Source organism: Culex quinquefasciatus, chromosome 1 (assembly GCF_015732765.1).
Source record: "Culex quinquefasciatus strain JHB chromosome 1, VPISU_Cqui_1.0_pri_paternal, whole genome shotgun sequence".
NCBI classification, from domain to species: domain Eukaryota; kingdom Metazoa; phylum Arthropoda; class Insecta; order Diptera; family Culicidae; genus Culex; species Culex quinquefasciatus.
In genome coordinates this window covers 65459592-65484181 of record NC_051861.1, presented here as the reverse complement: position 1 = coordinate 65484181, position 24590 = coordinate 65459592, and the positions used below count along the sequence as shown (strand labels likewise).

Here is a 24590-nt window from a genome sequence, read left to right as displayed (position 1 = left end):
ATAAGCCGATGCGTCCATCTGCCTTTCTCCGTGGTGTCCCACTCACGTTGCCATCTTGCCAGCGATTCGGCTCTCGCAGCTTCCCGGATACCTCTCGTGCCTCTTCGGGTGTAGCGCACGGTGTCCTCCTCCAGTGTGATGCCGATGGGGATCATTCCGGCTATGACGCCAACTGCTTCCGACGAGATGGTCCTGTATGCGCTTGCAACCCGCATGGCCATCAGTCTCTGCGTTCTGTCGAGCAGCGCTCGATTTCGCTTCGTCCCCAGCGCCGTCCACCATACCGGTCCGCCGTACCTAAGTATGGACGTCGCGACACTTGCCAAGAGGCGGCGCCTACTGCTCCTGGGTCCAGCGTTGTTCGGCATAATCCTCGACAGTGCCATGATCGCCTTAGCCGCCTTCTCGCAGGCGTAATCGATGTGACTGTTGAAGTTCAACCGGTCATCCACCATCACCCCGAGGTACTTGAGCGCTCTCTTCGAGTGCACTACGTGTTCCCAACGTGTATCTGGGCCTGCTGCACCTTTTTGTGGTTACTAACCAGTATCATCTCCGTCTTGTGGTGAGCGATCCGCAGCTTCACCTCGAGCATCCAGTTCTCGATCATTGCGATTGCCTCCATAGCCAGCACTTCGACCTCCTCGACATTTTCGCCGGTTACCGTCAGCACTATGTCGTCTGCAAAGCCAACAATCTCTACGCCGTTGGGTAGCCCCAGTGTCAACACTCCGTCATACATTCCGTTCCACAGTGCTGAACCCAGAATGGATCCCTGCGGAACTCCCGCGGTAACAACAACGGTTTTTGTCCATCGGCAGTGTCGTAGACCAGCACGCGGTTCTCGAAGTAGCTCTTCAAGATCATGCACAAATAGTCAGGCACCTTCATTTTGTGCAGCGCTGCTGCTATGGCCGCCCAGCTCGCACTGTTGAACGCGTTCTTGAAGTCAATCGTGACTATTGCGCAGCAACGGTTCCCCCTGCGTTTTTTCCTTCGCGCTTCGTCGGCTTTCTCGACCACTTTCCGGATGGCGTCCACCGTGGATCTCCCTTTACGGAAGCCGAACTGCCTCGCTGCTAAGCCATGCTCGCTCTCCGTGTACTTGGTCAGCCGGTTAAGGATGATCCGTTCCAGAAGCTTTCCGAGGGTGTCCAGCAAACATATAGGCCTATACGATGATGGGTCCCCGGTGGTTTGCCTGGCTTCGGCAGCAACACGAGCTTTTGAACCTTCCACGGGTCGGGAAGTGTCCTTCGTCCAGGCATTTCTGCAGGACTGTTCGAAACCTGTCCGGGAATGCTAGAACCGCCGATTTCAGGGCGAAATTCGGGATTCCATCCGGGCCGGGAGCTTTCTTCACCTTCAATCTCTTCGCTACTGCCACAAGTTCTTCGTTGGTGATCAGATGACCTTCGGCGTTGCTACCCCCTTCGTCGTTGTACGGTGTAGGAGGCCAGGTCGTTGGATCATGTCTTGGGAAGAGCCCTTCCACAATGACCTTCAGCTTGTCGGGACACGTTTCAGCCACCATCGATGGGCCTCTGATCTTCGCCATCGCGACACGATATGCGCTCCCCCAAGGGTTTGCATCAGCGTCTTGGCATAACTCCTTGAAGCATGCCAAGCATGCCAAGTGTGTGTGTGTGTGTGTGTGTGTGTGTGTGTGTGTGTGTGTGTGTGTGTGTTGGCAACCCGTTCTTTGTTTTGATTATTTTCCTGCAGTTTTCGTAAATAAACAGCAATCTGTGAGTTTAATTTTTTTGCCCACTCGGTGGCGAAACCGCTGCAGGTTTTCCGCCCCGCTGGTGGTTTCACGGGGCAGGTGGAATCGTCCCGAGTCCGAGGTACGAGGAGATGTTTGAACCGACGGCAGGTCCGGAGAATCCGGGTTCGACGGAGCAGATGCGGGAGCCGAAGAATATTCTTCAGGGTTTGTGGAGGCGGAACATATTAGTGACTTTCAATTTGAAAACCAGTGAAAGACGGTCCACAGTTACTAAGGGGCGCGTTTGATCCGTTGGTGGAGGAAGGCCCTAGTGGAGGTGGTGGGGCACTTGCAGGCCGCGTACGACACGAACGGGAAGACGGTGTTTGAATCTTCTATAGTGAATCGGGCGGGGGATAAGAGAAAAAAGTTGAAAATCGACAATCCGGGAGAAGTTGGTGGAGTTTTTGGACTGTGAGGCGAGGACGAGGAACTTGTTTCGAGGCCGAGCCGGTTGTGATCGAAGAGATGATGGCCGCGAAGCAGCACCGGAACCGCATGACTGAGGATAAGCCGAACGAGTACATGCTGCACAACAAGGACTTGGAAGCTATCTTGGGCGATCGTTTCTGCATCGCCGCATGATGTCGTAGTCAATCTGGGCCGATGTGGTGCCCCGAACAGTGCTTCCTGCTAGTGGCGGGAACGTCCGACGTCCGATAAGATTATTTGGGTGAGTAGAATCAACAAAATATAATGGGATGAGAAACCTAAAATTTTCTTCCCTTACAGTGGGGCACCTGCAGTGGTGACTTCGTCCAGGAGTATGAACGACATCTGGGCGCGGTAAACTCGATCACCTTCAACGACTAAAACCAGCTCTTGACGACCTCCGACGACGGCATGGCTTGGCGTCGGCAAAGTCTACATCTGTTTCACGACCTGTACGAGCAGCTGAGTGCCTAGGTAAGCTGGTTCGAATCTACCTGGAGGTTTTACTGGTTTAATTCTGGTTCTTTTGCAGACCAACAGCATCGCCGTGCGCTGATTCTTGAGTTTCTCCTGCTCCTCGCAGATACGATTAGTTTAGTGGAGGGAGGTCCACTGTTGAATCTGGACCACCGCGAGGACAGCAACAATAGTAATGGTTTGCCGGCACCGGTGCCTAAGCTGGCGGATTTCTTCAAGGACAGGCAACTCCAAGCTGAACATTCCCGAGCCCGACCCCATCTAAGGGACTCTTCCGCGCAGTGAAGTTACGATTGGTTCAACATGATGCCCAAAAAGATGAATCACCGACACAAGTCCTAAGGTCTGAAAAGTGCTGCTGCTGTTCCGTCTGCGCCAGATCAACAACCACCATCCTCAAGCTGAACATGGCCATCAAGAAAATGCTGCGCATCGCCGATCCGTACTTCACTTACGGCTACTTCTCACTCTAGTCGATCCGCCACCTGGTCTAAAAGCGTGACTCCGTCAAGCACCGACATTGCTGCATCACAATCACGGACAAGATCGAGCGCTGAACGCAATCAACCAGCTGGGCAGCATTCAGAGAAAGATCAACGGCTCAAACGGCAAGGGCGGCAACTCGAAGCTGGACGTTCCCAAGCACTGGTCTCGCGCACTGTTCCCACCCCGCGGCACATTTGTCCCGCAGCCTCCTTAGTTCGATATGATTTTGTACACTTAATTGAATAAAATCCTGTTTTTCTGTTGACACTGTTTATTTCAATATAGCATAAGATTTATTTATGCATTTACACAATAATTAAGAGCGATTCTACTATCAGAATCCACCTGAAATTTTCAGGGGTTGTACGGACATATATAACTAGCATCTGGGGCTAAATTTGAGCACCCACACGTCTTCATCAGCATTTCAGGTTGTACAGGTAAATCTTCGTTTTACTCCTTGTCGGCCGCGTCCGGCATGTGGCCGAGTTCTTTACCAAGAAGCTCAAGCAGGATTCACCGCCGCTGTTGGACGCAACTGCGACGGTCTCCGGAACAACGGGAGCCTGTACCGGCTGCAGTTGATGCTGTCCTCCGAGCTGGTAAACGCGCCCCTATGCGTTGTAGTTGTTCACGGCCATTCTCTCAATCATGCCGTCCTGTAGGGTGAAGAAAAAACAATTAGAGCTAAAACTAAAGTAAGAATAGTGTTTGACTAGCTCTGAGAGATTCCGGCCGGTTCCGATTAGCACAAAAACAGATGTTCGAACGCTTCGCCCTGATTTTCACCAGCCAGCTCAAGGATCTGATTGGCCCACGGGGTTGGGCACATGCTTCATCCGTAGCGCATTTGGAGCAACTCCGGTAAATTTACGTAAATACCGTAAATATCGAGGTAAATATGGATGCACGAAGAGTGACGAGAGAATTTCAAAGGGAATTTTGATCAGTGTGGGTTTTGACGTTTCTAAACGTCATTGGCAAATGTCACTTTTAAGAATGTTGTGTAATGTAAATTTTTTGATCAAAATTCGGATGGGACCGCTCTGCAGACCGATCAGTTACGGGTTTCACGACGCCCTCGCCATCGGAGAGAGCAGAAACAGTTCTCCCTCAACCGGTTCTTTCACAGCAGGTTTCTTGTCCCGTGACATCCGCCGATCCCGGAGGATAAACGTCTTCTATTGAACGGTCAAAGTAAGCGGGACGGCGGGTATCAAATTCCGCGACAGATGTGTGTGTTTTTTTGCAAGACCCGAAGCAAGCCGTTGTTTATGACCGAGAAGCAACGGAGAGCAGAAGCGCTAAAGAAAGGGCAGGAGGATGTGGCCGCCGCAAGCCCTGCTACGCGACAATCATCCTTCGTTTTGCCCAATAACTATGCTCCGACGATCGCCGTGACCAAAAAACCTAGCCCAAAAGGTACCAAGAAGATGCGGAAGCTTCCCCACCAGATCGTAACGACGGAAGATCTGGAGCAGACGCCGCTGCTGCTACCGACGCCGACGCAAACCAGCCCGGACTCGAATTTTGTGGTCGCTGGTGAAGCGCATGATCGGTCATCAACGTCGAAGTCAACGGGAACGGCCAGAATAACAGTCATATCAAGGTAAGAAAATCCAGTTTCACGTTGGAAAGATCGTCAAACATAATTTCATGGCAGGTGATGGCAACGAACCACACGATGGTGAACAGCTAGACGTCCCTGCAGGATGAGATGGGGACCATTTCAAGAAAAACCAGCACGGACAATGGTGAAGGGCAGGGAGTTTGCGTCACTCTGGAAGATGGGATGGTCAAAATTTGCATCAGGCACACGTTCCAACCACCAACCTGGGCATCAACTCGTCAACCCCCTGATACACCGTAGGCAGCCCGAGCCCTGTGCAAACGGACGATTTTAACCAACAGTCCCCGGACGAACCAGCAGCTGCATCGTTTTAAAAATGTTAGGGGGAGAGGGGGTAATATGCACCCCCGGGGCAAAATGCACCCCCTGATTTTCTCATAGATGCATCGTTTTTTTTTGGGGTAAAAAATATAGGAACAGGAAGCTTATTACGATAGGAATCCACTGTTAAAATTTGATTATCATACGTTAAACCTTGTAAAAGATATCTACAAAACAATAAAAAGTCGTGATTTGATGTTATTTTGGCAAGGCTTGCCATAAGGATTTAAGCCGAGAAAAAATACGTTTGGTGACATTGTTTGTAATTGTTTATAAAGGTAATTAATTAAGCGATAGATTACTGTTGAAATTTGATTGAAAAACTATCAAAATTAGGTATTTCAATCATATTTTACATAATTTGTTAGGTTCGGGGCAAAATGCACCGGTTGTTTTGCTTATTTATGAACAGCAACGCCTCTGGTGGTAACTCTCCGAAACCTCTGTAGCTTGCTGTCCGTGGAGCTGTCATTTGAGTTGTGTTTTGTTTAACAACAGGTTGTTTATTTTCGTCAGGATGGTTCGGAACTACGTCCGGAAAACCTGCCGGCAGGAGTGGACCGTTGCTCAGCTGGACTCGGCCATTCGAGCGGTCCGTAACGGTTGCAGCAAAACCGAAGCTGCACGTTCCTTCGGTGTGCCAAAGAAAACTCTGTTGCGGTATCTGCGTCAAGTGGAAGGCCCCGTAATCCGTCGAGAGCTAGGCAGTTTCAAGACCGTGTTCAACCCGGCACAGGAGCAGCAGCTGGTTAACTACATTTTGGACATGTGCCGTACGTTTTACGGGCTCACTCCGAAGGATGTGCGAAGCTTGGCGTACCAAATGGCAGAGGCCAACAACATCCCGCATCCGTTCAACCACGAAGAGAAACATGCCGGGACGGATTGGTTCTACTGCTTTCGGAAGCGATTTCCGAATTTGGTCCTACGTGTAGCAGAACCGACCTCAATGGCAAGAGCTAAGGGGTTCAACCGGAAGAGTGTTGGAGACTACTTCCAACTGGTATCTAACATCTTCGCGGAGCATTTTTATCCCCCGGACAAGTTCTACAACATGGACGAGTTCGGCGTTTCTACGGCAAGTTTACTTAGGTTCCCACTCGAGTGTTTACTCATATTTATATTGTTTACTTTTAGGTTCCGACGAAAGCGAACAGAGTCGTCGCAGAACGCGGACAGGACCAAGTCGGAGGAATGGTTTCCGCGGAAAAGGGAGTAACAACCACCGTTGTGTTCGCTATGTCCGCCGCGGGCGATTTTGTGCCACCAATGTTCATTTTCCCAAGGCAGCGCATGAATGACGCGCTGAAGGTTGGTGCCCCCTACGGGTCGACATTCGCGTGCAATCCCTCTGGATGGAGCACTATCGACACGTGCACAAAATGGTTCGACCATTTTTTAATGCACACACGCCCAACTAAGGAAGAACCGGTGCTTTTGCTTTTCGATGGGCATAAATCGCACACGAAGAACCTGCAGCTGTTGGAGAAGGCCCGGAGGAACCATGTCCGCATCGTCTCGATCCCGCCTCACACTTCACACAAACTACAGCCTTGTGATTTGACCCTGATGGCGTCGGTGCGATCGCACTACAACAGTGCTTCCCATTCATTGCTGCGACATGCGCCACCTGGTCGTCTGGTTACGCCGTACGACATATGCTCGCTCATGGGGCAGGCTTTTTCGCTTTCGGCGTCCCGGTCAACGGCAGAGAATGGGTTTAGAAGAGCGGCTCTGGTTCCGTTTAACCCGGCGATCTTCACTGACGAAGATTTTGCGTCCGCCGATTATCTTTCTCAGATGAATGTCGGTCAGGTTCCAATCGGAAATGATGGTTCTGAAGTCAGGGATGAAGAGGAACTCGGAGTCCAGCCCGAGCAGGAAGAACTGGTCGACGTTGAACAAGTTCAAAACGATCAAGAACCCGGAGGTGTTGACCACCTGGCACCGGTAGAGCTTCACACCGTTGAGGACACCAAGGATCAGAGCCAGATCATCATAGAAGAGGACGTCTACTTTCTCATCCAGGACAATGGTGAGATAAAGCTGCAGTCGATCAATACCGCGGATGAACGAGAATATGTTGCCGCTCCTGTCTCTCCGGGACCTGACGCTCCTGTGGACAACGTCGATGCCCCACCGATCGAGAAGCAGCTTCGCGAGAGCGACAAGAATGGTGCCGCTGAACTTCTGGGACAAGGTGCTGCAGATGCCGGCAGTCCGGCACTTGAACCTAACGCTGTTACTGACCAGAAAGCTACATTGAAAAAGAAGAAGCCGAAGCAAACCAAGAAGCACCCCGCAAGCAGAAGCCTTCAAAGAAGGAAGTGGCTTCTGATTTGACGTCGGATGAGTACTATTCAAATCGTCTGGAGTCTACAGCGCTTAAGGACATCAAAAATATACAGAAGACAAACCGGAAGCGTCGGACCGGGCCGAAGAAGCCCAAAGTCGAGGAAGCGTTAAGTGACGTCTTGTGTGCTGAATGTGGTGAGCAATTTTCGCTGTCCAACAATGGAGACGGATGGAAGAAATGTGCCAAATGCGACGGTTGGTACCATCACAAGTGCACCGACAGTATCACCGGAAGCTGCGGATTTTGTTGATTCGCCAGTGCAGCCAGGAGTTGCAGATTTCTTTAGTTCACCAGTGCAGCAAGAAGCTGAAGATTTTTTTGTTTTTTTTTTGTTACTGATATCATTTAAATAACACTTCGTAATCATATCACATAATGAATTGAATAAAAAACAATTTGCGTTACATCACGACTTATTAGACTCATTTAATAAAGCTCCCACCAAAAGCCGTTAAAATAAAGCAAAAAGAAAGGCCTTGTTTGTTTTTAATTTATCATTGAAATCAAACCAAAGATAGTAATAAAATCAGTTAAAAAACACATTTTATTACTGAGAATACAAATAAATGTAATCTTTTACTTATCCTTTCCATCTTATTGTTGCGGTGCATTTTGCCCCGTTGTTGGTGTGCATTTTGCCCCGTAGTTGGGGTGCATTTTGCCCCGTTGTTGCGGTGCATTTTACCCCCATGCTGGTGCATTTTGCCCCGCATAAGATACTTGTAGAGATTTAAAATGCTTCCGAAAAATTGCATTTTAAACAATATTTTGTAGTTTTTGTTTGATTTTGGTGCATGCATCGTGTTAAAAAATGTTGTTTTAAATATACCCAATGTTTTGTTTTCCTTGGAAAACTAATTTTAATCGAGAAATCACGGTTTTCCCTTAGGGGGTGCATATTACCCCCTCTCCCCCTAATAGTAATAGTAGTAATAGTTTTTTTTATTTGGCAAAGATATCCTGTTAGTCAGACTTTTATCAGGGTAAGGATGGAAGTTTGAAAACTTTGATAGGGTGTTTGGGACCAACGCTAGTTGCTCCAGCTACTTCGACGGATTGAGTCCGGCACAGATGTCACAGAACTTAACACTGCGGCCTAACTCAGGGAGTTCATCCTGACAGCGAAGCGAGCGAGAACCGGCCAACGAAAGAGGAAAAAATGTGAGGCGATTCGGGAGGAAACACATTTAAATTATTTAGAAGTGAACCCGTGCACCACGGGTTCATTATGTAAGGAAAACCAGGAAAATAATAAATGTGATTTTTAATTTGTCAATATTCACTACTTGTTTGCTTTTGCTCCTGGCCAATCTGACTCGTGTACGATTCGAAAGCATTCTTTGGGAGGAGCATGCGGTGTCAACGGCAATATTCAATATTGTTGTTTTTTCATCATTTTAACAATACACAGCAAAAATCCGATGGTAAAATCGCATACAAAAAAATGAAGCTTAAACCACAAATACAAATAAAATCCAAGGCGACTTCAATGTTCGTCTCTCGTCGAAATCCAATATAAGGAGTGAGGTGACCAAGTTAGGTTTAAAACATGCATATGCAACAGCTAGATGCATCTGCAGCGTAGACGCGTGCAGGAAGTAATCGCCGGCGCCTTTTCCTTGGCCAGTTCGAACGCGTCCCGGACGAGCTTGAAACCGTCTCCGGTGGACATCTGCACCAGCTGTGGCCCGGCCAGCTTCAGGAAGGTCGATTTTGTTTGCGCCACACAGGTACGAGTCAACAGCGTGCAGCACTCCCTTCGGCGGATGAATTCCCAGGTTCTTGAACTTGTCCTTGCGCGGCATCGACAGCACGACGGTCCAACCCGCCTATGTCCGAGTACTGCTCGGTGTGCCGTTCGTCCACCTCCATCGCCTTGACGCGCACTCGGTCGGAAGTGTCTCCAGGAAGAGGTACGAGTCCTGTTCACGCCCACCAAATCGCCCGGCTTGAGATTCTCCGAATCAACCAATCCAAACACGGGCAAAAAGAACGTCTGCCGTGTCGAAGTCTTAATGACGGTGCGCTTTCTCTTCCGCTAGGAATCCAGCACCACCACCACCCCGTCGTCCTCCGTCTCCTGAAGGTCCACGTACAGCAGCTCGATCGACTTGTCCTCCAGGGTTACCGCCATCTCGCTTGCTGGTGCCTTACTGAGTCCGGAACACGCACTAAATTCACCACAAAACAATGGAAAAACCCGGATTTACTACGACGATGCTGCTGCCCCTGGAAATTGCCGGATGATAACAGAACGCCAGCGAATCTCCCGGCCGGGAAATGTAATAGAGACAGATTGATTTTTTTGTTTGTAAACAATCAGCAGTGCGCGCGTTTACCTGTCATGTGAAAAACACTGAAATAAAATTCATAGAAAAATGGTGTATGCACGTGAATATGGATGCACATACGGATCAACTTATGAAATAAATGCAATATATTTGGAGTGACCACCTCGTGGATTGGCCACTTCCTGGTGGCAACCTGTTCTCCTCTGGCCTTTCGATTCCTGGCGAACACTTCTCCCACACAAACACACACACTGAAAAGGCTGTCTCCACCACGAAAGCGACGAAAGACCGATCCGTCTCGAATCTCTGGAACAGGAACCCTTCGCAGGAGCAGAAAACGGTTCCGACGGATAATCTGTCTCCACCGGTTTTGCTCTCCCCTGGTTCATCGTCGTACAGCTCCGTTGGCAGGGTCTTCGCACCCAACACCGGCCCGGAACACGCCCGTTTTCATTAATCTTCCGTCCGGAAGTTGCAATCTTTGAAGCCGAATCTTGCTTCCTCCTTTTAGGGACCACTATCCGTCCGGTGACGGAGAAAATATTAACAAAACAAACTGCTCGATTAATTTGACAACGAGAACTGTCATTTGCTCTTGACAGTTCTCGCTGTCAAAAAAATCGAGCAGTGTGATGCGAGAACGCAAGTAAATATAAGCCAAAAAGCAAGTTATCGCGGTTAACGCGCGTTAAAGCAAGTTAAAGCGGAAAGGTGAAAGTGAACGCTGCAAAGGTTTGAAAAGGAAGCTTTATCGCTCGGTTAGCGCAGAAGTGACGTCCCCCTCGGGTCGGAATCTGCTACCAGACACCTGAGAATTCATTTCTCAGGTAGTGTGGGGTTGGGAAAACAAAAAAAGAGTTTTCCCGACCCACTAAACCAGTCCTTGAACGCCATGCCCTTGTCCCCCCGGGACCACCTTTCGGTATAACTTCGGGGGGAGGCGTTGCATTTTCTGCACTTGTCTACTTACAGGATCCATGCTGGGTACTAGAACCATTTCCTGTTCCACATACATATGAGTCCATGCGAGGGTTTAACCGCGCCCAAGAATCGCGTTGCTTTTGATCGGCTAGTCATATGCAGCCCTCTCCTTGGACCATCGAGACGTGTACCGATTTGGTAGAGCCAACCGTCATAACGTGCTCTCCTTCACAGCCACACTCGTGGGTTCTCGACTCCTGTGACCATCGAGACGTGTACCGATTTGGTAGAGCCGACCATCATAACGTGCTCTCCTTCACAGCCACACTCGTGGGTTTTCGACTAGGCTCCTAGTCGTTCCTCCTCTGATCGTCTCTCCATTTCCGCTGGAGAGCCGAAGTGATCTGCGTCACCGCTCCGACGACCGCATTCCACTTGGCGATGTCGCTGCACATTCTTCGCACCACATTATCCGGGCTGGTGTCCGCTCCGATAATGGCCAGCATTTCGCTTCGCGCTGCCTCGAAGCGAGGGCAGGCGAACACCACGTGCTCCGGTGTTTCCTCGCAATCGACGCAGTCCGGACAGAGAGGAGACTCTGCATGTCCAAACCTGTGCAGGTACTTCCTGAAGCAGCCATGGCCCGACAGGAACTGTGTGAGGTGGAAGGTGACCTCTCCATGCCTTCTGCTCACCCACGTGGATACGAACGGGATAAGCCGATGCGTCCATCTGCCTTTCTCCGTGGTGTCCCACTCACGTTGCCACCTTGCCAGCGATTCGGCTCTCGCAGCTTCCCGGATACCTCTCGTGCCTCTCCGGGTGTAGCGCACGGTGTCCTCCTCCAGTGTAATGCCGATGGGGATCATTCCGGCTATGACGCCAACTGCTTCCGACGAAATGGTCCTGTACGCGCTTGCAACCCGCATGGCCATCAGTCTCTGCGTTCTGTCGAGCAGCGCTCGATTTCGCTTCGTCCCCAGCGCCGTCCACCATACCGGTCCGCCGTACCTAAGTATGGACGTCGCGACACTTGCCAAGAGGCGGCGCCTACTGCTCCTGGGTCCAGCGTTGTTCGGCATCATCCTCGACAGTGCCATGATCGCCTTAGCCGCCTTCTCGCAGGCGTAATCGACGTGGCTGTTGAAGTTCAGCCGGTCATCCACCATCACCCCGAGGTACTTGAGCGCTCTCTTCGAGTGCACGACGTGTTCTCCAACGTGTATCTGGGCCTGCTGCACCTTCTTGTGGTTACTAACCAGCACCATCTCCGTCTTGTGGTGAGCGATCCGCAGCTTCACCTCGAGCATCCAGTTCTCGATCATTGCGATTGCCTCCATAGCCAGCACTTCGACCTCCTCGACATTTTCGCCGGTTACCGTCAGCACTATGTCGTCTGCAAAGCCAACAATCTCTACGCCGTTGGGTAGTCCCAGTGTCAACACTCCGTCATACATTCCATTCCACAGTGCTGAACCCAGAATGGATCCCTGCGGAACTCCCGCGGTAACAACAACGGTTTTTGTCCATCGGCAGTGTCGTAGACCAGCACGCGGTTCTCGAAGTAGCTCTTCAAGATCCTGCACAAATAGTCAGGCACCTTCATTTTGTGCAGCGCTGCTGCTATGGCCGCCCAGCTCGCACTGTTGAACGCGTTCTTGACGTCAATCGTGACTATTGCGCAGCAACGGTTCCCCTGCGTTTTTCCTCCGCGCTTCGTCGGCTTTCTCGACCACTTTCCGGATGGCGTCCACCGTGGATCTCCCTTTACGGAAGCCGAACTGCCTCGCTGCTAAGCCATGCTCGCTCTCCGTGTACTTGGTCAGCCGGTTAAGGATGATCCGTTCCAGAAGCTTTCCGAGGGTGTCCAGCAAACATATAGGCCTATACGATGATGGGTCCCCCGGTGGTTTGCCTGGCTTCGGCAGCAACACGAGCTTTTGAACCTTCCACGGGTCGGGGAAGTGTCCTTCGTCCAGGCATTTCTGCAGGACTGTTCGAAACCTGTCCGGGAATGCTAGAACCGCCGATTTCAGGGCGAAATTCGGGATTCCATCCGGGCCGGGAGCTTTCTTCACCTTCAATCTCTTCGCTACTGCCACAAGTTCCTCGTTGGTGATCAGATGACCTTCGGCGTTGCTACCCCCTTCGTCGTTGTACGGTGTAGGAGGCCATGTCGTTGGGTCATGTCTTGGGAAGAGCCCTTCCACAATGACCTTCAGCTTGTCGGGACACGTTTCAGCCACCATCGATGGGCCTCTGATCTTCGCCATCGCTACACGATATGCGCTCCCCAAGGGTTTGCATCAGCGTCTTGGCATAACTCCTTGAAGCAGTTTGTCTTGCTGCATTTGATCGCTTTCTTGAGCGCGGCCTTTGCAGACCGGTACTCCTCTCTGCACTCCTCTCTAGTTGCTTCGGATCTTGCTCTCTGGACTCGTCTTCTGGCGCTGAGGCAACTTGCCCGAAGGGTACCGAGTTCTTCATTCCACCAGTAAGCTGGACGACGACAGTTCCTTGGCTCCAGTCTCCGCGGCATGGTTGTGTCGCATGCTGTCACCAGTTGTGCTGTTAGCACGTCGGCACTCAAGTCTTGGGGACCATCACACCAATGGAGCGCTTCCACGAAGAGACCCTCGTCGAAGTACTGCAGCTTCCATTTCCTTCCGTAGGACCGGCTGCTCCTATCTGGTACAGGGGCTCGTCTCCCGATGCTGTACCGGATCGCTTGGTGATCGCTATGGGTATAGTCCTCACTCACCCTCCAGTTCATGTCGGCCGCCAGTCGCGGGCTACAGAACGTAACGTCGATAATGGACTCACGACCGTCTTTGCGGAAGGTACTGCTGGTTCCGCGATTCGCCAGCCTAACGTCTAGCTTTGCCAGAGCTTCCATTAGGCTATGCCCCTAGCATTGGTGCATCTGCTACCCCACTCGACCGCCCACGCGTTGAAGTCACCTCCGATAACGATCGGGCTTCGTCCGATCAGTTCATCGGTCAGACTATCCAGCATCTGCTGAAACTGCTCCAAGGTCCATCTTGGGGAGCATAGCAGCTACAGAAGAAGGTTCCGTTTACTTTGGCGATCACGAATCCTTCAAACGCCCTCGAGACCACTTCCTGTATGGGGTACCGCCCCATCACGTGTATCGCCGCCATTCTTGCTGTATCCGCGGCCCAGTTTCCGTTGTCGTGTGGAACTCGGTACGGTTCTGCAATAATTGCCACGTCACACCCCGTCTCCGCGGTCGACTGCCACAGCAGTTGCTGTGCAGTGTCGCAGTGATTGAGGTTCACCTGGGACACCTCCATTACTTTTGCCCGAGGCCAGCTTCTTGTACACCGGGCAATTAAAGCCACCCGTCGCATGGCTATTGCCGTCGCCTTCTTTACAGAGCACGCACTTCGGCTGATTTTTGCAGTCTCTTGCCATGTGGCCTTCTCTACCACACCTTCTGCAACTGTTGGTTCGATCGGGACCGTCGCAATTTCTCGCCTGGTGGCCGAAACCCATACAGCGGAAACACCTCGTCATCTGCTGGGTCACTCGAGGAACAGGCCTCAGTGGGCACACCGACCACCCTACTTTGACCTTGCCGGTTTCCAGCAGCTTAGACGCCGAAGGCGTCGATAGTCGGATCGACGCAATTTGCGTGCCGCCGTAGGCTTTCCTCAACCGGATTGCCATCGGTGTCGTACGGTCATCCAGAAGAACGATCAGCGCATCTTCTAGCTCTTCCTCCGTCGTGATCTCGTCCAGGTTCCTGCACTCGATCGTTGTCTCCGGTGATAGCGCTCTTACCTTCGACTCGTAGCCTACGGCTTTCTCGACGAGGGACTTAAAAGCTGAGCTCTTGACCGCGGGATCCTTCTTCAGCTCAAAAGCATCGCTCCGGTTTGGGTGCGCCTGGTTTTAACCACGTTCTCGCCAAGCTCCTTGAGTTCCGGATCGGTTCGTACTTTCCGGAGGAGGTCTGCGTACGAAACACCTTCCTTCACCTCGACCACCAAAGCCTCGCCTTTGTTACGCTCCCTGCGAAACTTGGGTTTTGGGTGTCCTCGTTCTGCTTCCCTTTTTCTTCCGCTTCTTCTTCTTGACCTTCTCCCATTCCTTCTCCTTCCCTGGGGTTGGTTCTGGTTCCTTCGCCGGGTCCGGACTGTCTCCATTCCCCTGCTTCTGCTTCTTTGCGTCCTCCTCCTCTCCAGGCGTTTCCCTGTCCCTTTTAGAGCTTGGGCCGGGCGGCGTTTTCGGTTCTTTCTCCCGTAGCGCTTCCTCCTCCAGTTTTGCATTCAGCGTTTCTTCGGCTCTTTCAGCTCTGAGCTTCAGTGAATTCCGCGTCACCACCAGCGAGTTGTTTTCGCGCTCTGCGGCATTCATGGCTGCCTTGACTCCATTCACCATCTGCTTGATTCTGGTGTGGACGTTGTTTTTGTCCTTGATGAAATCAAAGAGTTCGTTGACCCTCCTCCTGACCTCCTGTAACGCGGTCCTTCCAAGCAGGACTCCGTCCTGAGGGGTACTGCCGGCGAAGTTCAACAAGGATGACTTGGGAGTCTCCTCTCCAATTACTCCTATCTGCTGACTCGAAGCAGCCGCCTGGTTCAACACTGGGGATCTCAACACCTTCCCGCTTCCACGGAACGCGCTCGCCACTCCGCCTGCTGTGTCGCCGCCGTTTGACTCGCCTCCTGCCATTTCGACGTTTGCGTCCTCTTCTACCTCCGTGTTTTCCGATGCTTGGGGCGCATCGGGACCCTTTGTTGGTTTGTTTCACTTGTCTTCATTTTGAATCCCACGAGTCGCTAGGGAAATACGGTCCGCTGCGCCAGTGCCCTGCCGTGACGCAGTAAGGGCAAATTACGTGTGGGGTTCGCCCCTGTGCCCCACAGGCTCCGTTATCGACTGGGAATTTGTTGAACCCCCAGCCATGCATCCTCGACACGGGTCGCATCACATCTTGATTCGGGGTTTGGTGAGGTTTTGGGCTAAAACACTTATAGCGGCGTTCGATCGCTTGACAGAGGTGTTTACGGACCCATGTGGTTTTTCGAAGAAATTAACAGTGCCCTTGTTCAATTCCGCCACGTCCTAGACATCCTCCCGCTGCTGGTCCGGGGCGATGCAATGAATGTATGCAATCGCCGACAGCTATCCGGCAACTGCAGCCCGCCCGGTAGCTGGCAGCTAAGCTCCGCAGGGACCCTCACCTGTCCCCACGGTTCACGGGTGTGTGTGTGTGTGTGTGTGTGTGTGTGTGTGTGTGTGTGTGTGTGTGTGTGTGTGTGTGTGTGTGTGTGTGTGTGTGTGTGTGTGTGTGTTTTTTTTTTTTTACAAGGTCGGAATCTGCTACCAGACACCTGAGAATTCATTCCTCAGGTAGTGTGGGGTTGGGAAAACAAAAAGAGTTTTCCTGACCCACTAAACCAGTCCTTGAACGCCGTGCCCTTGTCCCCCAGGACCACCTTTCGGTATAACTTCGGGGGGAGGCGTTGCATTTTCTGCACTAGTCTACTTACAGGATCCATGCCGGGTGCTAGAACCATTTCCTGTCCTACATACATATGAGTCCATGCGAGGGTTTAACCGCGCCCAAGAATCGCGTTGCTTTTGATCGGCTAGTCATATGCAGCCCTCTCCTTGGACCATCGAGACGTGTACCGATTTGGTAGAGCCAACCGTCATAACGTGCTCTCCTTCACAGCCACACTCGTGGGTTCTCGACTCCTGTGACCATCGAGACGTGTACCGATTTGGTAGAGCCGACCATCATAACGTGCTCTCCTTCACAGCCACACTCGTGGGTTTTCGACTAGGCTCCTAGTCGTTCCTCCTCTGATCGTCTCTCCATTTCCGCTGGAGAGCCGAAGTGATCTGCGTCACCGCTCCGACGACCGCATTCCACTTGGCGATGTCGCTGCACATTCTTCGCACCACATTATCCGGGCTGGTGTCCGCTCCGATAATGGCCAGCATTTCGCTTCGCGCTGCCTCGAAGCGAGGGCAGGCGAACACCACGTGCTCCGGTGTTTCCTCGCAATCGACGCAGTCCGGACAGAGAGGAGACTCTGCATGTCCAAACCTGTGCAGGTACTTCCTGAAGCAGCCATGGCCCGACAGGAACTGTGTGAGGTGGAAGGTGACCTCTCCATGCCTTCTGCTCACCCACGTGGATACGGACGGGATAAGCCGATGCGTCCATCTGCCTTTCTCCGTGGTGTCCCACTCACGTTGCCACCTTGCCAGCGATTCGGCTCTCGCAGCTTCCCGGATACCTCTCGTGCCTCTCCGGGTGTAGCGCACGGTGTCCTCCTCCAGTGTGATGCCGATGGGGATCATTCCGGCTATGACGCCAACTGCTTCCGACGAAATGGTCCTGTACGCGCTTGCAACCCGCATGGCCATCAGTCTCTGCGTTCTGTCGAGCAGCGCTCGATTTCGCTTCGTCCCCAGCGCCGTCCACCATACCGGTCCGCCGTACCTAAGTATGGACGTCGCGACACTTGCCAAGAGGCGGCGCCTACTGCTCCTGGGTCCAGCGTTGTTCGGCATCATCCTCGACAGTGCCATGATCGCCTTAGCCGCCTTCTCGCAGGCGTAATCGACGTGGCTGTTGAAGTTCAGCCGGTCATCCACCATCACCCCGAGGTACTTGAGCGCTCTCTTCGAGTGCACGACGTGTTCTCCAACGTGAATTTGGGCCTGCTGCACCTTCTTGTGGTTACTAACCAGCACCATCTCCGTCTTGTGGTGAGCGATCCGCAGCTTCACCTCGAGCATCCAGTTCTCGATCATTGCGATTGCCTCCATAGCCAGCACTTCGACCTCCTCGACATTTTCGCCGGTTACCGTCAGCACTATGTCGTCTGCAAAGCCCACAATCTCTACGCCGTTGGGTAGTCCCAGTGTCAACACTCCGTCATACATTCCATTCCACAGTGCTGAACCCAGAATGGATCCCTGTGGAACTCCCGCGGTAACAACAACGGTTTTTGTCCATCGGCAGTGTCGTAGACCAGCACGCGGTTCTCGAAGTAGCTCTTCAAGATCATGCACAAATAGTCAGGCACCTTCATTTTGTGCAGCGCTGCTGCTATGGCCGCCCAGCTCGCACTGTTGAACGCGTTCTTGACGTCAATCGTGACTATTGCGCAGCAACGGTTCCCCTGCGTTTTTCCTCCGCGCTTCGTCGGCTTTCTCGACCACTTTCCGGATGGCGTCCACCGTGGATCTCCCTTTACGGAAGCCGAACTGCCTCGCTGCTAAGCCATGCTCGCTCTCCGTGTACTTGGTCAGCCGGTTAAGGATGATCCGTTCCAGAAGCTTTCCGAGGGTGTCCAGCAAACATATAGGCCTATACGATGATGGGTCCCCCGGTGGTTTGCCTGGCTTCGGCAGCAACACGAGCTTTTGAATCTTCCACGGGTCGGGGAAGTGTCCTTCGTCCAGGCATTCCTGCAGGACTGTTCGAAACCTGTCCGGGAATGCTAGAACCGCCGATTTCAGGGCGAAATTCGGGATTCCATCCGGACCGGGAGCTTTCTTCACCTTCAATCTCTTCGCTACTGCCACAAGTTCCTCGTTGGTGATCAGATGACCTTCGGCGTTGCTACCCCTTCGTCGTTGTACGGTGTAGGAGGCCATGTCGTTGGGTCATGTCTTGGGAAGAGCCCTTCCACAATGACCTTCAGCTTGTCGGGACACGTTTCAGCCACCATCGATGGGCCTCTGATCTTCGCCATCGCTACACGATATGCGCTCCCCAAGGGTTTGCATCAGCGTCTTGGCATAACTCCTTGAAGCAGTTTGTCTTGCTGCATTTGATCGCTTTCTTGAGCGCGGCCTTTGCAGACCGGTACTCCTCTCTGCACTCCTCTCTAGTTGCTTCGGATCTTGCTCTCTGGACTCGTCTTCTGGCGCTGAGGCAACTTGCCCGAAGGGTACCGAGTTCTTCATTCCACCAGTAGGCTGGACGACGACAGTTCCTTGGCTCCAGTCTCCGCGGCATGGTTGTGTCGCATGCTGTCACCAGTTGTGCTGTTAGCACGTCGGCACTCAAGTCTTGGGGACCATCACACCAATGGAGCGCTTCCACGAAGAGACCCTCGTCGAAGTACTGCAGCTTCCATTTCCTTCCGTAGGACCGGCTGCTCCTATCTGGTACAGGGGCTCGTCTCCCGATGCTGTACCGGATCGCTTGGTGATCGCTATGGGTATAGTCCTCACTCACCCTCCAGTTCATGTCGGCCGCCAGTCGCGGGCTACAGAACGTAACGTCGATAATGGACTCACGACCGTCTTTGCGGAAGGTACTGCTGGTTCCGCGATTCGCCAGCCTAACGTCTAGCTTTGCCAGAGCTTCCATTAGGCTATGCCCCTAGCATTGGTGCATCTGCTACCCCACTCGACCGCCCACGCGTTGAAGTCACCTCCGATAACGATCGGGCTTCGTCCGATCAGTTCATCGGTCAGACTATCCAGCATCTGCTGAAACTGCTCCAAGGTCCATCTTGGGGAGCATAGCAGCTACAGAAGAAGGTTCCGTTTACTTTGGCGATCACGAATCCTTCAAACGCCCTCGAGACCACTTCCTGTATGGGGTACCGCCCCATCACGTGTATCGCCGCCATTCTTGCTGTATCCGCGGCCCAGTTTCCGTTGTCGTGTGGAACTCGGTACGGTTCTGCAATAATTGCCACGTCACACCCCGTCTCCGCGGTCGACTGCCACAGCAGTTGCTGTGCAGTGTCGCAGTGATTGAGGTTCACCTGGGACACCTCCATTACTTTTGCCCGAGGCCAGCTTCTTGTACACCGGGCAATTAAAGCCACCCGTCGCATGGCTATTGCCGTCGCCTTCTTTACAGAGCACGCACTTCGGCTGATTTTTGCAGTCTCTTGCCATGTGGCCTTCTCTACCACACCTTCTGCAACTGTTGGTTCGATCGGGACCGTCGCAATTTCTCGCCTGGTGGCCGAAGCCCATACAGCGGAAACACCTCGTCATCTGCTGGGTCACTCGAGGAACAGGCCTCAGTGGGCACACCGACCACCCTACTTTGACCTTGCCGGTTTCCAGCAGCTTAGACGCCGAAGGCGTCGATAGTCGGATCGACGCAATTTGCGTGCCGCCGTAGGCTTTCCTCAACCGGATTGCCATCGGTGTCGTACGGTCATCCAGAAGAACGATCAGCGCATCTTCTAGCTCTTCCTCCGTCGTGATCTCGTCCAAGTTCCTGCACTCGATCGTTGTCTCCGGTGATAGCGCTCTTACCTTCGACTCGTAGCCTACGGCTTTCTCGACGAGGGACTTAAAAGCTGAGCTCTTGACCGCGGGATCCTTCTTCAGCTCAAAAGCATCGCTCCGGTTTGGGTGCGCCTGGTTTTAACCACGTTCTCGCCAAGCTCCTTGAGTTCCGGATCGGTTCGTACTTTCCGGAGGAGGTCTGCGTACGAAACACCTTCCTTCACCTCGACCACCAAAGCCTCGCCTTTGTTACGCTCCCTGCGAAACTTGGGTTTTTGGGTGTCCTCGTTCTGCTTCCCTTTTTCTTCCGCTTCTTCTTCTTGACCTTCTCCCATTCCTTCTCCTTCCCTGGGGTTGGTTCTGGTTCCTTCGCCGGGTCCGGACTGTCTCCATTCCCCTGCTTCTGCTTCTTTGCGTCCTCCTCCTCTCCAGGCGTTTCCCTGTCCCTTTTAGAGCTTGGGCCGGGCGGCGTTTTCGGTTCTTTCTCCCGTAGCGCTTCCTCCTCCAGTTTTGCATTCAGCGTTTCTTCGGCTCTTTCAGCTCTGAGCTTCAGTGAATTCCGCGTCACCACCAGCGAGTTGTTTTCGCGCTCTGCGGCATTCATGGCTGCCTTGACTCCATTCACCATCTGCTTGATTCTGGTGTGGACGTTGTTTTTGTCCTTGATGAAATCAAAGAGTTCGTTGACCCTCCTCCTGACCTCCTGTAACGCGGTCCTTCCAAGCAGGACTCCGTCCTGAGGGGTACTGCCGGCGAAGTTCAACAAGGATGACTTGGGAGTCTCCTCTCCAATTACTCCTATCTGCTGACTCGAAGCAGCCGCCTGGTTCAACACTGGGGATCTCAACACCTTCCCGCTTCCACGGAACGCGCTCGCCACTCCGCCTGCTGTGTCGCCGCCGTTTGACTCGCCTCCTGCCATTTCGACGTTTGCGTCCTCTTCTACCTCCGTGTTTTCCGATGCTTGGGGCGCATCGGGACCCTTTGTTGGTTTGTTTCACTTGTCTTCATTTTGAATCCCACGAGTCGCTAGGGAAATACGGTCCGCTGCGCCAGTGCCCTGCCGTGACGCAGTAAGGGCAAATTACGTGTGGGGTTCGCCCCTGTGCCCCACAGGCTCCGTTATCGACTGGGAATTTGTTGAACCCCCAGCCATGCATCCTCGACACGGGTCGCATCACATCTTGGATTCGGGGTTTGGTGAGGTTTTGGGCTAAAACACTTATAGCGGCGTTCGATCGCTTGACAGAGGTGTTTACGGACCCATGTGGTTTTTCGAAGAAATTAAACAGTGCCCTTGTTCAATTCCGCCACGTCCTAGACATCCTCCCGCTGCTGGTCCGGGGCGATGCAATGAATGTATGCAATCGCCGACAGCTATCCGCCTACTGCAACCCGCCCGGTAGCTGGCAGCTAAGCTCCGCAGGGACCCTCACCTGTCCCCACGGTTCACGGGTGTGTGTGTGTGTGTGTGTGTGTGTGTGTGTGTGTGTGTGTGTGTGTGTGTGTGTGTGTGTGTGTGTGTGTGTGTGTGTGTGTGTGTGTGTGTGTGTGTGTGTGTGTGTGTGTGTGTGTGTGTGTGTGTGTGTGTGTGTGTGTGTGTGTGTGTGTGTGTGTGTGTGTGTGTGTGTGTGTGTGTGTGTGTGTGTGTGTGTGTGTGTGTGTGTGTGTGTGTGTGTGTGTGTGTGTGTGTGTGTGTGTGTGTGTGTGTGTGTGTGTGTGTGTGAGAGGCGTTGCATTTTCTGCACTAGTCTACTTACAGGATCCATGCCGGGTGCTAGAACCATTTCCTGTTCTACATACATATGAGTCCATGCGAGGGTTTAACCGCGCCCAAGAATCGCGTTGCTTTTGATCGGTTAGTCATATGCAGCCCTACCCTTGGACCATCGAGACGTGTACCGATTTGGTAGAGCCAACCGTCATAACGTGCTCTCCTTCACAGCCACACTCGTGGGTTCTCAACTCCTGTGACCATCGAGACGTGTACCGATTTGGTAGAGCCAACCATCATAACGTGCTCTCCTTCACAGCCACACTCGTGGGTTTTCGACTAGGCTCCTAGTCGTTCCTCCTCTGGTCGTCTCTCCATTTCCGCTGGAGAGCCGAAGTGATCTGCGTCACCGCTCCGACGACCGCATTCCACTTGGCGATGTCGCTGCACATTCTTCGCACCACATTATCCGGGCTGGTGTCTGCTCCGATAATGGCCAGCATTTCGCTTCGCGCTGCCTCGAAGCGAGGGCAGCTGAACACCACGTGCTCCGGTGTTTCCTCGCAATCGACGCAGTCCGGACAGAGAGGGACTCTGCATGTCCGAACCTGTGCAGGTACTTCCTGAAGCAGCCATGGCCCGACAGGAACTGTGTGAGGTGGAAGGTGACCTCTCCATGCCTTCTGCTCACCCACGTGGATACGGACGGGATAAGCCGATGCGTCCATCTGCCTTTCTCCGTGGTGTCCCACTCACGTTGCCACCTTGCCAGCGATTCGGCTTTCGCAGCTTCCCGGATACCTCTCGTGCCTCTCCGGGTGTAGCGCACGGTGTCCTCCTCCAGTGTAATGCCGATGGGGATCATTCCGGCTATGACGCCAACTGCTTCCGACGAAATGGTCCTGTACGCGCTTGCAACCCGCATGGCCATCAGTCTCTGCGTTCTGTCGAGCAGCGCTCGATTTCGCTTCGTCCCCAGCGCCGTCCACCATACCGGTCCGCCGTACCTAAGTATGGACGTCGCGACACTTGCCAAGAGTCGGCGCCTACTGCTCCTGGGTCCAGCGTTGTTCGGCAACGGCAACGTGTGTGTGTGTGTGTGTGTGTGTGTGTGTGTGTGTGTGTGTGTGTGTGTGTGTGTGTGTGTGTGTGTGTGTGTGTGTGTGTGTGTCCAATCCAATACCCGCTAACCGGTAGCGATATTTTGGGAAAGTATAATTTGTATCAGACTTTGTATATGCCGAATGCTGATAAAACTTATCTCAGTCCCTGTCAGTGTCTTGCGAACCTTCTAGGTGAACGGACACTAGAGCTGGTCAGAGTTATTTCACAGTCTTTTCAAAGACTACCTGAGTTATTTTCCCAAATTCAGAACAGTCTTTTCAAGACTAACCCCACCTTAGATTTTGTTGTATTTTACAAACGAAGCCATCTCTTTAAGAGAATTTTGTTTGCAAAATGCGTCAAAACAAAGGTTAACGCAAATCTTCTGAAGATTTGGTCGTTACGTCGGTGAAGCGTTTGAACGCTAAACCGGCTAACGAAAACAGAAAAAGAAAACAGCCTCTTCTGAGGTCTGATTCTGATTCTGAATGTGAGGTCAATCCTCCAATTCCATTGACAAACAGTTTCGGTGTTTTATCCGAAACTGATGACAAGAACCTTCTCCTCGTACTGAGCCTTCTGCCGTCGAGAAACGAGTAAAGGCTCCGCCAATTGTAGTGACTTCCGTCTCCGATTTGGCTAGAAGACGTTGTGTTTGTCGACGGGGAACGAGGAAGTCTCCCAAACAAGGCAGCAACCCGTAGCTGCACGTCCCACACCGTGCGTTGATGCCGCTAGTCACCACCAGATGTCACCGCTAAAGAAAATCGCATGGGCGGCCATTGGGGGTGGTGAATGTTCGAAGGATGCAATGACGGGTGATATGAGTTGGCACGTGAAGGTTAAAGGGGCTTCTGGGAACCGCCATCGCGATTGCTGGATCAGAAAGTCCGGTGATCAAGTTGCAAACGGTTGTCCGCAACCAAGTTAGTACCAACCCGCAATACCAGCGTTGGTAGCGTGTCCGTTGGACGGACCAGTGGAACCTGATACCATCAGGACAGCGCCCGGAACTCGCTACGTTCCGAGAAGAGACGAGAGCAGGAGCTACTCGTGTGATTTGGACATCCAGGTAGGAATGTGCCATCCCAGAAGCATCCCAATACGAGCCCCGATCCCCAGCATTAGCAATCTAACCGCCATTTTGTCCCGCGTAGGACCCCTTTGTGTTTCACGGTTCACTTTGTGAACACTTGTGGTTTTCACCCTGGCCGTGCTATTTCCGGACCGGTGAACCACCCTACGAACCGTCAGCGTCCCCGTTTGACACTGTTCGTGCGCCTGGCCGTGACCGTCAACTCCGCGACCCGAAACCCGGACTGTACCGACGGAGTCCTTGGACGCCGTCGAAGCCTGTTGCCCGTTACCAAGCACAGGAAGGGCGCGGACGGCAGGCGAGGGTCCTCGAAGGCTGCAGCCGAAGCGTCGGAGGGTCCATCCGACTGACAAGAGGCCACCCCATTGGCGAACTGCAGGAGGAGCGTCTACGTCAGCAGGAAGGAGCAGTGACGACGGCAGAGCGGCGATACGGGGCCCCGAGCGAGTCAACGTGCACCGGAAGTGTAAAGGAAGAAAGAAGAAGGACGAGTGAGGTAGGAGATAATATCTAAGGACGTGGGACGGGAGATAAGTGTTAGAGGAGAGGAAGGGATCCCTGAATAAACCTGTCGACTGAAACCGGAAATAAAATGTAGTTTCCCTTAGGCAACACAGTGTTTTCTTGGCTTAGGAAATCTCGAGCGTCATGCCGATCCTGAGTGTAATTGTAGAGTCCCATCCCGTGTTTAGCTCTACCAAACTGGAAGCACAGCTCAGCAAAAAAAAAACGCAAAAAAACGCTACAT

The 24590-nt window shown here is 52.7% G+C and overlaps 2 protein-coding genes and 1 long non-coding RNA gene across 3 annotated transcripts in view; all 3 read left to right on the top strand.

Moving 5' to 3' along the window:
- LOC6052322 (serine/threonine-protein kinase Warts) overlaps positions 1–24590 on the top strand; it is a 259563-nt gene that overhangs the window by 150741 nt on the left and 84232 nt on the right. The window lies entirely within an intron of this gene.
- Positions 1728–5189, top strand: LOC119767395. The gene is made up of 3 exons (XR_005277492.1): positions 1728–2441; positions 2501–2674; positions 2733–5189. It is a non-coding gene; the product is annotated as an uncharacterized LOC119767395 (long non-coding RNA).
- On the top strand, positions 5602–7871 carry LOC6035361. The gene is made up of 3 exons (XM_038255833.1): positions 5602–6192; positions 6252–7461; positions 7505–7871. Exons 1-2 carry the CDS (start codon positions 5632–5634, stop codon positions 7455–7457), a joined length of 1767 nt encoding a protein of 588 aa, XP_038111761.1. The 5' UTR covers positions 5602–5631; the 3' UTR covers positions 7458–7461; positions 7505–7871.

Bases quoted from the DNA above. Each gene is read 5' to 3' on its own strand.
- LOC6035361 (XM_038255833.1), top strand. From the start codon at position 5,632: ATGGTTCGGAACTACGTCCGGAAAACCTGCCGGCAGGAGTGGACCGTT. The intron at 6,193-6,251 runs GCAAGTTTACTT...GTTTACTTTTAG, and splicing joins ACGAGTTCGGCGTTTCTACG to GTTCCGACGAAAGCGAACAG.